This window comes from Monodelphis domestica, chromosome 4 (genome assembly GCF_027887165.1).
Source record: "Monodelphis domestica isolate mMonDom1 chromosome 4, mMonDom1.pri, whole genome shotgun sequence".
NCBI lineage: Eukaryota > Metazoa > Chordata > Mammalia > Didelphimorphia > Didelphidae > Monodelphis > Monodelphis domestica.
In genome coordinates, this window is record NC_077230.1 from 452,340,773 (window position 1) to 452,355,764 (window position 14,992).

General features: G+C 38.3%; 1 protein-coding gene across 1 annotated transcript; it reads right to left on the reverse strand.

The window, feature by feature from the left end:
- Positions 1-8,971: 8,971 nt before the first annotated feature.
- Positions 8,972-10,525, reverse strand: LOC100014110 (olfactory receptor 10A7-like). The gene has a single exon (XM_001368406.3). It carries the CDS (start codon positions 10,501-10,503, stop codon positions 9,421-9,423), a length of 1,083 nt encoding a protein of 360 aa, XP_001368443.3. The 5' UTR covers positions 10,504-10,525; the 3' UTR covers positions 8,972-9,420.
- Positions 10,526-14,992: the final 4,467 nt, after the last annotated feature.

The window sequence follows — 14,992 nt, forward strand, 5'->3', positions numbered from 1 at the left end:
GCTTGTGTAATTGAATTATAAGGAATCTAAAGATCATTTACTAGATGTGTGATACTGGGCAATTTCCTTAATCCTGGTTGCCTCGGTTTCCTCATTTGTAAAATGAGCTAGAAGAAAAAATGACAAACAACTCCATTATCTTTGCCAAGAAAATTCTAAATGGAGTCACAAAGAGTTAGGCATGACTGAAAAAAAACTGAACAACAGCAGAAAAAATCACTGCCATCAAAGAAGCAACATGATTGCTTTGGGAGAGCAATAAAAGAGCAGTCTTGATAATACTCCTAATGGTGACATTTAGTCCCCTCTAGTTTTGAGACTGTCTGTAGACAAATATAAAAACATTCTTAAGCCCAAGAAACATTTTTAATCATGAAGCCAAGAACTCTGGAGGAAAAGGCAAGGAATAAAGGAAGAAATGAATTAATGAATAAATACCAATGAATGAATGAAAGAATGAGTATTCATTGGCTTCAAGTAGTTTATATCACATTGAGGATATAATATTTATACAAGCAATAAATATTTCTGAGAAGGAAGGAAAATGCATTTATTAAGTACTGATTATGTTCAATGCATTTTGATCCTAATAACAGCACTAGGAGATAAATACTATTATTATTCTCATTTTACAATTAGAAGAAACTATTAAAGCAACCTGTCCAGGTTCACTAAGCTAGTAAGTACCTAAGGCTAGATTTGAACTCAGGTTTTCTGATTCCATGCTTAGCACTCTATTCACTATGTCAACAGTTGCCTCAGTAGAAGAGAACATTGACCATTGAGAAGAAGAAACCTATTAGGAAGAGGTGCCATTCGTGAACTTTGAAGGAACAAAAGAATTCTTAAATATGGAGAAAAGAAGGGATTGGATGCTTCTAAAAATCTAATTTGGCCTTAAAATACATTTCCAATGGGACCAGTAGGGTTTTTTTTTCCCCAAGAGGGATGATCTAAGCAAGAGATGGTCCAAACAAGAGCCATATTTTAAATATTTAGACAGTCACTTGTTGGTTTCTAGTTAAAATGATTATCTATTCCCCAATGCCGCAGAACCACAGTCATCTATACATTATTTAAAAGCATATATTTTAATTTTTTAATTTAAATTTTAAAATATCTTAAATTTTATTTTTGAATTTAATTTAAAATTATTTAAGATTCTAATTTAAATTTTAATTTTAATTAAGTAACTTTATAATTAATTTCTATTTCTAATAACTATTTTTATATATTATATATAATAAATTTATAAAATATAATTAAAATTTGAGTATATTAATCATTAATAATTAATTTAATAATTCTTTAAATTATTTTAATTTAAAGTGTTAAATGTACTACCCATCCATAATGAAGTAGACCTTTATGAAAAAGAAATCTAAAAATCTCTATGACATAGCATATGCCTTATGCCAATGCATGAAGGCACAAAGTCCAATTAATTCAATGAACAGAGCATTTGTTAAGAGGAGGTAAATAAAGGCTGGAAATGTAGGTTGCAGCCAGATACATTTCTTACCAGTCCAAAGCTGAGGATTTCTTTTTTTTTTTTAATCTTAAAGGTAATAGAAAGCTACTGAAGGTTTTAAAAGAAGAATGACATTATCTGATTTGAGCTCTAGAAAGATTATGATGGTGGCCAAGATGAAAATGGATCCTTGAGTGATGAACAGTCTCTTCACAGATTAAGAAGCTATTAAAATAGTTCAGGCATGTGATAATAATGGCCTAGAATATGGTGGTCAGGATTTTAGAAGGGGGTAGGAAAGAGTGGGGGAAAGTGTTTGCAGAGGTAGACTTGCCAAGAAATTAGATTTAGAGGGTAAGGGACAGGGACAAGGATGACTGTGAGGTAATGAACCATCTTGATTAGGGAGATATTATATCCCCAAAAGAAACAGAAGGGGGGGTTTAGGAGGGAAATTAATGATTACCTTTTGGTGTATGTTTGAGATGTTGATGGAATGTTTTGGTGAAGATTTCCAAGGAATAATCCTGATATGAGGCTAAAGTTCTAGAAAGGCTAGATGTGTAGAGATGTTGGAACCATCTTCATAGAGCTGAAACTGAATCTATGGTTTTAGATTAGATGATCAAAGGAGAAGAGAGAAAGAAGGCCCAGGCCAGAACCTTGGGAAATAGCCATGACTAATTGGTTGTACATGACTATTTGTACTTCATATTGAAAGAGGATCAAAATGACATCATGGGATGATATCTTGACTTCTTCATGAATTAGTTTTGTTAGGCAGAGTTGCACAAATCCCTTGGCTTCACTTTCTTCCAATGTCATCAAAGACCATTGGCAAGCCAAAAGTCAGGATGACTGTGATGACTTAGGATGAAGGGGATGACCTTGGCATCTTCCATATCTGACCAAACTCTAAGTGCATCACAGCACCCAATTCCACCATCTTCATGGCTATCTGGACAATTTGTTCTCATCTGCCCCTTCTGCCAGGAGAAGCCATCACATGCCTGGAGTGGACTTCCCTTAACTAAATGATAGGGTTGACACCTGTGAACAGATGGGCTAACCCCATGACTAGTGTGCAGGAAATGAATGGTGATTCAACAAAGGTTATAGAAAAAGAATGATCAGGCAGGTAGGAAAAGGAACAGGAGAGAACAGTGTCATGTAAGGAAAGGAATGAGAAGGTATCCAGGATCTGTCATTCTGGTCTTCTTTTATCTCTCTTATGATTCCTCCTTATCATCTTTTGTGGGATTACATCATACAGATCCCACCCTTTAAATTTGACTATAATCTAAGACTTCGGATACCTTTTTCTATTTAAATAATATTTCAGTGAACTCATCAACTCTCATGGATTTAAAGATTATCCATAGGCTGAAGATTCCCAAATCTACCCATCTTACCCTCACATTTCCCCAAACTCCAATCCCACATCACCAAATACCACATTTCGACTGCCTATGCCTATATGCGACATATACTACATTTCCTATGCCCATAGACATCTCTAACTCATCATCTTATCAAGAACAAAATTCCCTTTACTCCTAAACCCACCCCTCCTCTTTATTCTCTTCCTTCTAACTTCTCTATTCATGTCAAAGGAATCATCACCCTTCTAACTCACGATTACAAATTTGGAGTCAATGTTGGCATTAGTCGCCAAGTCTTATTGATTCAATCTCTACAACATCCCTCACATATGTCCTCTTCTCTCTATTCATGAACATGGACAATGTGAAAGGGCCATTATAATTCAGGCCTTCATCAGTCCTCCTTGAAACTCTTACTAATATCATCTCCTAAAGCTTTGCAGCACATCCAATCATCGTCCTCACCAATTCATGCCCCACAAAGCCATCAGATTGATATTCCTGAAGTATAAATGTAACCATGTCATTCCTTCACTCAAGAAACTTGACTGGCTTCCTGTTATTTCAGGATCCACTAAAAATGCTGTTTAACATCAAAAATCCATCATACTGGACTGTTCCACCTTATAGATATGGATGACAGATACAATAGAAAAAGCAATGACTTTAGCTTGGAGTAGAATAAAGACTTGGATTCAAATCATGTCTCAGTCACTACATTTTGGGTACATTATTTAAGGTACCCAGGTCTCAGTTTTTTACCTGCAAAATGAGAGGGTTAGACTAGATGAAGAACCTTTCAACTCTGAATCAATGATCCTATGATTACCTGTAACTTTCCTACCTTTATACTGTCATCTAGCCAAGAAATGTATTCCCTCCTCACCTTGCCCTACTTTTATCCCAGTGGTTCAGCTCTGTATCACTTCCTACAAGAGGTCTTCTTTGATTTCCCTAATTCTTAGTGTTCTCTCCTCCAAGATCATTTTGAAATTATGTTGTAAATACTGGATCTTTTTCTGCATGCATATTGTTTCTCCAGTAGGACATAAGCTCTTTAAGACAGGTAATGATGTTTCTTTTTGTCTTTGTATCCCCATTTCCAGCATGATGTAGGTGATGCATAAAATTCTAGGTGTTGAATAACATTGGGAAGAGGTTGACACAAAATTGCCCCCCAAAATTAAGCAGAATGAGGAGGCAGAAAAGGTCATTAACTAATCAATCAGAATCATTTAAGTGATTATTTGGTGCCAGTCAATCAATCAATTTATTAGGCACCTTCTATAGACCAGGAACTATGCTAAACACTGGGGATACAAAGAAAAACAAAATAAGTTCCTTCCCTTAAAGAACTCATCGTCTTATTGGGGAAACGACCTGGAAATCACTATGTAGAAACAAGCTATAGACAGGAAGAAATGGAAGTAATCAACAGATAGAAGGCATTAATATGAAGAAGAACTGATAAAGGATTCCAATAGATAGTCTGATTTTAGGTGGACTTGGGAGGAGGCCAGAGAAGCCAGGAGAAGAGTATGGAAAGAGTGCCAGGCTTGGCGGACAGTCAGAAAAAAAATGACTGGAAGCAGGAGATGGAATGTTCTGTGAAAGGAACAATAAGAAAGCTTGTGTCATTAGATCTTAGAATACATGAAGGACAGAAATGGGGAAGAAGACTGGATAGATAGGAAGACACCAAGTTGTGACAAAAGGTTTTAAAAGTCAAAAAGATAATTTTATAGTTAATTCTGGAGGAAATAAGGAGTCAGGCACAGAGGGGTTGAAAGACAAAAAAGAAAATCTTTGCCTTTAAGGAGCTGCATATAATAGAGTCAAAAAGACAACACGTAATAATATGAGCCAGCATTTATGACACTTTAATATTTGAAAAACATTTTATATACATTAAGTTATTTGACCCACACAACAACCATATAAGGTAGTTATTCTTTTTATTCCAGTTTTAAAGATGAGAAAACTGAGATTGAGAGAGCATAAGTGATTTCCCCAGGAATATAAACCTAGTAAGTACCTGAGGCAGAATTCAAACTCGGATCTTTGAAAGGATGCACTGGTAGATGTATCTGCATCATTTACATTTTCTCCATCACTTTCCTGAATCTAGAAAATGAACAAAATCACAAATCAAAGTGATTTGTAGTATGTTCCAGTTTCTAAGTTATAGAAGTTTACACTGAAAATTTAACAATCAGTTTTTCTGATTCCAGTGGCAGCTGTCTTCAATACACTCCTGAATCTTCCCAAGTCTATGTTTATCTCTCTGTCCACTGCACCACTCGGTTGCTTTTGTGTATTCATATAAACAAAATATTGACTAAGAAAATAAAGGCTAACTTTCTTTTGGTGAGAAGATGGAGGGAGAAGAAGGTGATCACTGGTCTGAGCTTTGAGGGAAACTAAAAGGTGGAGATGGAGAAGGAGAACATTAAAGGCAAAGAAATTGAGCACCTAGGAGATCATTAGTAACTTTGGGAAGAGCTTGTTCAGTTAAAGGCTAGTGTTGGAAGTCTGATGGTCAGGGTTTGATGAGGAAATGAAGACTTCAAGTTTAGGCTAGTTTGGTAGTGGTTTCTCATATTCCTCTGGTGTACTCAAGGTTATAAGTGTTGGTTTTGTTTTGTTTTGTACAGTAATCCAAGGAAGTAGGTAATGTAAAGTTGAATACCCATTTTTTGGAGGAGAAAACTGAGGTTGGCAAGAGACGAAGAGGTTTTCATGAACACTGTGATATAGTTCAGTTCTTTTCATCCTACCATTTACTAATGTGAACATGTGGCATTTCGCCTAAGTTCCCTCCTCTATAAAATTAGTTGTTTGCACTAGGTGGTCTCTAAAGTCTTATTAACAAACCTGATACATCCTCAAATCTCACCTTAGATATTGGACATAAGATGCTGGAAAGACTAAACTCTACAAAACAAATGATTTTCTTTATGAGAGAGATTGAATGTAGCATGTCTGCCACATCATGAAATAATCAAATCAATAACGAATCTAGAAATCACATAACAGTTAAATTATTCATTATGTAAACAAATAAGGCAATTTTCAAAATTGTGTCAGATATCATATTAACTCAATTATTTATTAATTTAATTTTTCAAAAGCCAACTCCCGTGTAGTGAAAACAATCTTCTGCAATAATCCTAAATATGTAAGGAACATCTTTATCCCTGGAAAGTGGGTGGAGCCTCAGTGAATAAAATTATTGGCCTTGGAAATGGGAAATCCTGAAATTAAATTCTAACTCAGACATTAGCCAGGCAATCCTGAGCAAACTGTTCCACCTTTTTCAGCCTCAGTTTCTTCATCCATACAAAGTTTATAACACTATCAAGTGAATAGGGTGTTGTGAGAATCAAGTAACATATGTAAAGTTTTCTGCAAACCTTATGCTATAAAATGCTGGCTATTGTTAAGTGACAAACAATGGCAAGTGTCCTAGATCCCAGGTTCATCCTGAACATGTGGCCCCATGGGCTTCCCAACTCCTAGCCAAGTAGCCCTCTACACCTCTGCTGAAATCCAGTTAGGGCAGATCTAGGAGACTGAGTAAAATCAGGACATTGGTCCTATGGCCAGCCAATAGAAAAGAATCCTGGGGCAATGCCAAGGGGCTATTCTCATGTTGCCAGCCAGAGGGAAGAGAATAAACAAGGCAAAGCATATATAAACACTCCAGGTCATTAGATCTGCTCCCTTAGTCAAATGTGCTTCAGGTCACATACTTCCAAGTTGACTTCTCAAGGGTGAGGGAGTGGCTATGGACTTGATCTCTGAGAGCACACTTCTCAAATGATGGGATTGTGAATAAAATATATTAAATGAGCATTTGTTTGTGCATATATATATATATATGTACACACACACACATATATCTATGAGATCAATCTTATCCATCAGTCCAGTTCACAATATACCTTGGACACTATATATCAAGATCCAAGAAATACTGCTTTATATTCACAGTAAAACATTTGGGAATCATATTTTTTATGTGAACTAATTGAGAGGGGCTGATCCTTTGATATCCACATTCAAACATCTAGAATATTTATTCACCATAGCATTGCTATGGATAATGGAAAACTGAGGAAATCCCATCATGCGATTTCTATCTATCTTTGACTCTCACCCTAATAAAGATAACATATTAGTACCATCTTTTTTTTTTTTAAGATGGGAGATAACCTCATCCCATGGAAAGAATCCCCTTCTGGATTAAAATACAACTGAATTCAAATTTGCCTCTACCAGTATGACCATGGTAATATTAGAGAAGTCATATAATGCCTTTGGAGCTAAATCTTGAAAATGAGAAGTTTGAATTCGATATCCTTGAAGGAACCTTTTAGCTCTAAATCTCTGATTCTATAAAACTTCATTCTCTGATCATTTGACAACTGGATATTCTAACCAATGCATGTATGGGGGCTCCTACAGTTATGAATTATTAGATTATATCCTCCAAGATGAAAAGAAGGGATGACTGACTCTTCGAAGGACAACTCTGACACTGAGAACTAAGAAGACAAACACTTGAGGATCCTTGTGAGGCAAAATGTTTTAGAATATAGATAGACCTCAGTATTTGAGGATCTAAACAGAAAAAACAAAACTGTACCATCCTTGACATCCACTACTGTTTAATTTATTTCCCTTTTAGATATGTAAAAATGAAAGGCTGATACATATAGGAATGAAATGGTTACTCTTTTTCTCCTTGTTTAACAAATAAAACCTCTTGACTTGTGTATCTTTTACTTGTTTGTTTGTTTTTTCCCCTTTACAAGTCTAATACCATTTGGATGTCCAAAGTACTTTAAGAGTTAGAAAACCCTTCCCTCAAACCAAACTGTGAGGCAGGAGGTGAAAGATTAGTACCTTGTCTAGCATCACACCCTCAGTAATTTGAAAGCCAGGATTGTGTCATCCAACTCTTGGATCATGGTTTTTTCTAATGCTCTATGTCAAAAATTATTATGAAATCCTATTAGATCCAATATTTTATTGATTACATAATGAATATCTTTTCACACACAGAGGGGAATGTTCCACTGTATAATTGAAAATCTGTTACCCTAAAGGGGAACTACATTTCTCGAGAGCCCACTGACTCTCTCATTACTACTTCCTGTAGACAGAGAATAAATATCCAGGGGGCAGTCCTACTCCTCCTCTTTTGGCTACAGCCAGCAGTGATGGTGGTACGGTGGGGATTTTGACATGGCTAATCAGCCATGGACACGTGGTTTTTATTTTGTATCCTCTTTATTCCTTGATTTCTAATGATCATTTAATAAACCTCTAAAATATAGTTTTTACTATATTTGAGATATAATTTTAATTTTTACTGGGAATTTTAGGTCTGGAAGGAATTAACCACTACTTGGAATTTTAGGTCTGGAAGGAAGCTATCTTTGGATGTAGTAGTCTTTTAACTCCCCCTTATCATAATCTATAGTACTTAGAAACAAAACTTGAAACGTGACTGAGAAATGAAAAATCAAGTCATATAAACCTACATAAAGAGGCTTAATTTTTTATCCCTCAGTTATATAATTATATATACATATATTTACACACCCATACATATATATACACACATGGACATATACATATGTACACACAAATATTACTCATAAAACATATGTCATCGTCATTGTTCAGTCATTTCAGTCATCCAACGTGTTGAGACCCCATTTGGGATTTTCTTTGCAAAGATCCCTGAGTGGTCTGCCATTTTCTTCTCCAACTCATTTTATAGGCAAGGAAATGAAGACAAATGGGGTTAAATACTTGCCCAGAGCCACGCAGCTAGTTTTTGTTGAACTCAAGTCTTCTTAACTCCAGGCCGAATGCTCTATCCAGGGCTCCACCTAGCTTCTCTTCCAAGAACAAGGCACAGGTTTTTCAATGACACAAAGATAGAGATAGAATGTCATGTGCAGGGACCATTTTTAAAGGCACAAAGAGTAAGATGTAACAAGTCTGGAAAGGGAGGAAGGGGATGAGTCATGGGAAGTTTTGAATGTCAAACCTTTTATACTCATTCCTCAAAGCCATAGAGAGCCACAGAGGCTAAGGAGGAAAATATACAAGTCACAAAGAGTCAGACACAAGTCAAGAACAACACCAACCACTCACTAGAAATCGTTTTGATGAGAGGTTTCTGGTAAGGATTTCTCTAAATTTTCTAGGAGTAGGAAATGAACCAATGAAATAAGAAGTCTCCTTTCATGTTGTAAGGGTCCCTGATATAAGGATGGGTTTGATATCAGATACCAAAAAATGGTGTGTTCTAAATCACAAGAGGTCTTCCAGTGGTTATATGACCAACACCTTGGAATACTGTAGGAGGGGGTTGTTCCAGGTCGGGTTGGACTAGATTCTCCCTGGTTCCATCCTGTTCGAGAAGTCTATGACTCAATGATGATCCTGGAAAGCAGTTCCATTGCCCACAGCCTCCTAATGTTGGCTCTCGGTGGTCCCACTCTACCATCATGAGTTATAACCTATAACAGACAATGGATTTCAGGCCATCTAGACACTCCCTTTTTTTCTGCCTAAAATCCTCCAGAGAGCAGCTTTCACCTCCTTGTTCCTCAGACTGTAGATGATGGGGTTGAGCATGGGAGTGACAAGGGTGTAGGACAGGGACACAACTTGCTTGCTCTCAGGAGAGTAGGTGGACTTGGGCTGGAGGTGGATGACACAAGCAGTGCCATAGAATAGGGCCACCACAAGAAAATGGGAAGCACATGTAGAGAGGGCCTTATGGCGCCCAGTGGCTGAAGGCATGCGTACAACAGCAGCCAGCACACGGCCATAGGACACAGTGATGAGGGAGAAGGGGACCATTAGAACAAGAACTGTAGCTACCCGGATGTAGGCTTCAAAGACAGAAGTGTCAGCACACACCAGCCTCAAGAGTGGTGCCACATCACAGAGGAAGTGGCGAACCCCTCGGGGCCCACAAAACGGGAAGCGAAAGAGCCAAATGGTGAAGAGCAGGGAAACAGGGATGCCTGCCACCCAGCATGCCCCAGCCAGGAGGTGACAGAGCTGCTGACTCATGAGGACCCCATAGTGCAGTGGGTGGCAGATGGCCACATAGCGGTCATAGGCCATCACTGTCAGGAGGAAACACTCTGATGTGACACAGGAAAGAAGGAGAAAGAGCTGGAGGGCACAGCCTGACAGGGAGATGCCCCTACCAGCCACCAGGCTTTCTAGCATCCTGGGCACAATGTCCAAAGAGAAGCAGATCTCCACCAGGGCCAAATTCCGGAGGAAAAAGTACATAGGTGTGTGGAGGGCAGTGTCCACCAGAGACAGGAGTACAATGAGACCATTTCCCAGTATCGTGATTAGAAACATTCCCAGAAACAACACAAAGAGGACTAGCTTCAGCCTGGGAACATGGGAAAAACCCAAGAGGACAAATTCCACCACAGAACTCTGGTTGCTCCCAATCAGGCTTTCAGCAGGGTCTGTGGGATGTATCTGTGCCCAGGGACCAGACATGTTTGAGGAGGCACCACCTAGAAGGGAAATGATGAGCTCAAGGGTACAATGGGAGCCTGCAGCAAAAAAAAAATAATAATAATGCATGTATATGTACATAAGAAAAGCCAACAGAAAGAAAGAATTGGATGTGTCTCTCAATACTGGCCAAAGCATAAAAAGGATTTGAATCCTGCTTCTGATACCCACTATGTTCATGACCAAGAGAAAATCACATAACTTTTTGAGAGTCTGTTTCCTTAGTTGTAAAATGGGCAATATGGTGGAGTGGATCAAGCTTTAGTTAGAAAATCAGCACTGGGTTCAAATCCCACCTCAGATTCGAGCTGTATGACTTTAGGCAAATCATTTAACCTCCTTGAGTCATAGTAGTCTTTTGTAAAATTGGTGGGGGGCAAACTAGAGGACATCTAGGATCTCTTCCAGCTCTAAATCTATGAGCCAGTGGTTCTGTGACATACATTGCAGGGTTTGGGGGAGAATCAAATGTTATGGTAAAGTGCTGTGAAAACTTTAGAGACCTGTATGAATGTCAGGAAATGCTACTATTTTCTAAATAGCCTTCCAAGGAATTGATGAATTTCTGGATAGCATGGGATAGCAGAGTTAGATGACACCTCCTAGGCTAATTTACCCCAATTCTTATCTGTAGAAATTGATGGAACCAAGAAATTGGTCATTAGGTAGGCTTTAGAGAATCCTGGAGATATTTCCAAATGATGTCATTATAATAGATGAGAGCAGATATTTAGATAGCATTTTCTGATTTCAATGCATTATGTGTGGTATTTGATTCTCACTGGGTAATGGTAGCATAGTATAGAGCAGGCTGGCTCTAAAACCAAAGGAATCTGGGTATAAATCCCACCTTTGGCACCTAGTGGCTGTGTGACTCTGGGCAAGTCATTGTGCCCTTAGTGTTCTAATCAACTCTTAATGATAATATGTTGTAGAAAAGGTGCCAACCTGCATTTGGGGAGGAAATTTCCTCAGTAGGGAGTTCCCTGTGCCAATGAAACCATTGATCCAGTCCCTTTCTCTATAAGCTATCAAAGTAGTAGAATAAATGTTAATATCCTTAGTTTACAAATTGGAAGTTGAGGTACAAAAGGCTAAGTGATGAACCTTTGGTAGTAAGTGCTACATAGCCCCCTTTACAAGTCTTAGCCTATACTTTTCTCCTTCCTTCCCTCTATGTTCCAGCCACACTGAGTACCCAGGATTTTTCTAGACATTCTCTCTGCTCTCCCATTTCTCTGCTCTTCCATTTCCTGCTATTCCTCATCACTGGACTATCCCACATATCCTCCTCTTTGCCAGTGGAATTCTACTAACGCTTTTAAACCCAACTCAAATACCCTCTTGTCTTAGGGGGCCTTCCAACATAGCTCCCTATCTTGGTCAGTGAGACCTGCCTCAATAAACCTCACATAGTGATTTCTTAACTTTCTCTGTATTATTTTTCATCCATGTATACGTCTTTTCTTGCCACCACCTATTCTCCTTCCCCTCCACCAAGCTCCATTAGGACAACTCTGTCTTATCTAAACTTTATGAGGAAGTCAGCATTGGATTCAGTTCCCATCTTAGACACAAGCTGTGTTACTAGGCAAAGCCCATTGAGCCAAGAAGCGCAGAACATTGGATATTTGAAGGTATTAAACACATAGTAGGTGCTTAATAAGTACTCATTGAATTTTGTTGAATTTAAGTCATCTCCTTAGTAGTAAGTGTAGGTGGGTCACCAAGGACAAAATCTTCCCCTTTTCCCTGAATTAGAAAGGTCTTCCTCTACATTTCCCTAAACATCCTTCCTCTAAATTCCCTGTTTTGTTAATGTTACTATACTTCCAAACAAATGGGTTCACATCTTTGGAGTTGCAATGGACTCTTGTCTCTTCTACTTTGATATTCAATCAGTTGCCAAGAATTGCCAATCCAACCTCCATGACATCTGCTGTGTCTCTCTTCTCTCTATTTATACAATCCTCTCCCTAATTCAGGCTTTCACCAACTTGACTATTCTAATAGTCTCTTTGACCCTTCTTTTCTACCCTTCCCAAAGCCACCAAAGCAATATTCTGAAAACACATCAATAATTTTGTCATCTTCCTGATGAAAAATGTTGATTCTCTTGCTTCTATGGTAAAATATAAATTCCTCATCTTGGCATTAAAGTAGGTCACAATATGGTTCCCATCCACTTTTCCAATCTTATTTTATATAATTTCACTTCATTATACTCTCTCAAAATCAAACTGGCCTTCTAGTTGTTCCTTACTCAGAGCAGTCTATCTCTCATCTCCAGACTTTATACAAGTGGTCTCACATTCTGGAATATACTTCCCCTCCCCTCCACATTGGCAATACTAGCATCTTTCAAAATACAACTCAGGGGGGCAGCTGGGTAGCTCAGTGGACTGAGAACCAGATCCAGAGATGGGAGGTCCTGGGTTCAAATCTGCCCTCAGATACTTCTGAGCTGTGTGACCCTGGGCAAGTCACTCACTCCCATTGCCTAGCTCTTACCACTCTTCTGTGAATTGGTTCCAAGACAGAAGGTATGGGTTTAAAAAAATAAAACTCAGATGCCACCTCATATATGAAACCTTTTCTGATTGACATAGTTATCAGTACTCTTTCTTAAAATTACTCTATGTTTTGTATTTAATTGTTTGCACATGCCTCTTCCTGAGTTCAAAGTGGACACTTAGAAGCTTTGTGGCACTGACAAGTCACTTAACTCTGTTTGCCTCAGTTTCCTCCTCTGTAAAATGAGCTAGAGAAGGAAAGAGCAAACCACTCTAGTATCTCTGCCAAGAAAATCCCAAATGGGGTCACAAAGAGTCAGTCAACAGAAAAACACTTATCAACAACATAACCCCAACCCCAATGGAATATAAAGTTTTTGAGGAGATTATTATCTCATTGTCACTTGTAACCCCAAAACTTTCACATAAAAGACCTCAAATGTATGTGGAAAGGCATGGAATTGTTGATCTTCCCATAGTTCCCTCCTCCCCCAGAGGTCTTCATGGCTCCCATACTTTAAAAGCTCTCTCTTACCCATTATCTATGAATCTCTGTCTCTGGGTTATTTCATACTGTTTCCCTGTGGAGCCTCTCTAAACTCAATGCCATGTTTGATATTCTGGAGATCTGTGATTTCATCAGTCCTGGTCCTTTCTTCATTGATATAGATCCCACTTCACTGACATGCCAATCATATCAGGAATATCTTAGCTAATTTCAAAGAAGGTCTCCATTGAAAGCTGTTCAATGCATGGTTAAATGGAAGCAGGGAAGATGGAATGGAGAGGGAAGGTCCCTCATAAACAGATGAAAAAGATATGGTAGCTCTTGGTCTTGTACAGTCCTTTTCTGGTTCCCCAGTGAAGGTAGAGAAATAACAAAATTTTGGAAAGGATGGGCTAAAATCCCAACTCCCAGAATCTCAGGATTTGAAGGGATGCTCAGAGGTCAACCACAAAGAGACAGCTACGGGGTGCAGCAACTAGAATGGTGGGCATGAAATCAGGAAGAAATATATGAGTTCAAACCTATGTGACCTGGAACAAATCATTTAGTCTTTGCCTGCCTCAGTTTCCTCAACTCTAAAATGAGACTATTTATAATACTCAGTTGCCATACAGGGCTGCGCCTGGACTCAGAAAGACCTAGTTCAGATCCAGCGTCCAGACATTTACTAGCTTTGCAATCTTGAGCAAATCACTGAACTCCTTGTTTTAGTTTTCTTAACTGTAAAGTAGGGACAATAACAGCACATACCTCCTAGGATTGTCCTAAGGATCAAATGAGATAACAATTGTAAAGCTCTAAGGCAGAGTGCCTGGAACATAGTAGGTGCTATATTAATGTTAGCTATTATTGTTGTTAAATTATATTTGTAAAGCATTTAGCACAGTGTCTGGAATATAGTAGGTGCTTAATAAATGCTTATTTCCTCATTTTTTTCTTGCCCTCTTTCTTCTTTCCTACCTGCCTGTCTTACTTCATCCTTAACTTGTGTCTCAGTGTCCCCAGCTGTAGAATGGGGACCATAATTATCCCTTTCTCATATGGTTGATGTGAGGATCAAATGAGGTAATATTTATAATGCACTTAGTACAACTCCAAGGCACTTAATAATGTTTATTCCTTTCCTTTCTGCTTAAATGTCATCAGCAATGTAGAATTCTCTTCCATGAGAAATCCTTTTCTATTGATGGAAATCTCTAATTATCAGGAACCTCTCCCTTACATAAAACCAAAATGAACTTCCTTAGCATATGGACTACATCAGGAAAGTGTGCTAAAATCATCTTGTCCAGACCCTTCACTCCTAAGGATGAGGAATCACCAGTGGCTCCACACAATCTCCATCTGCAACTCTTCTCACTAGACCACATTGCTGTCATCCTTAGCTTCCACTCTTTAGAATTAGTTCTGTTCCAGAAGCCAAAAAGAATGAGCCTAATCCATCTTTTAAGTGACAGAAAACTCACCCAATTCCAAAAAATAGTGATCATGGTCTGTAAGAATTCTTACTTAAGTCAAATAAGTACAACTGCCCCTATACATTTACACA

Excerpts from the sequence above, each read along its gene's own strand:
- LOC100014110 (XM_001368406.3), bottom strand. The coding sequence starts at position 10,503 with ATGTACATATACATGCATTATTATTATTTTTTTTTTGCTGCAGGCTCC.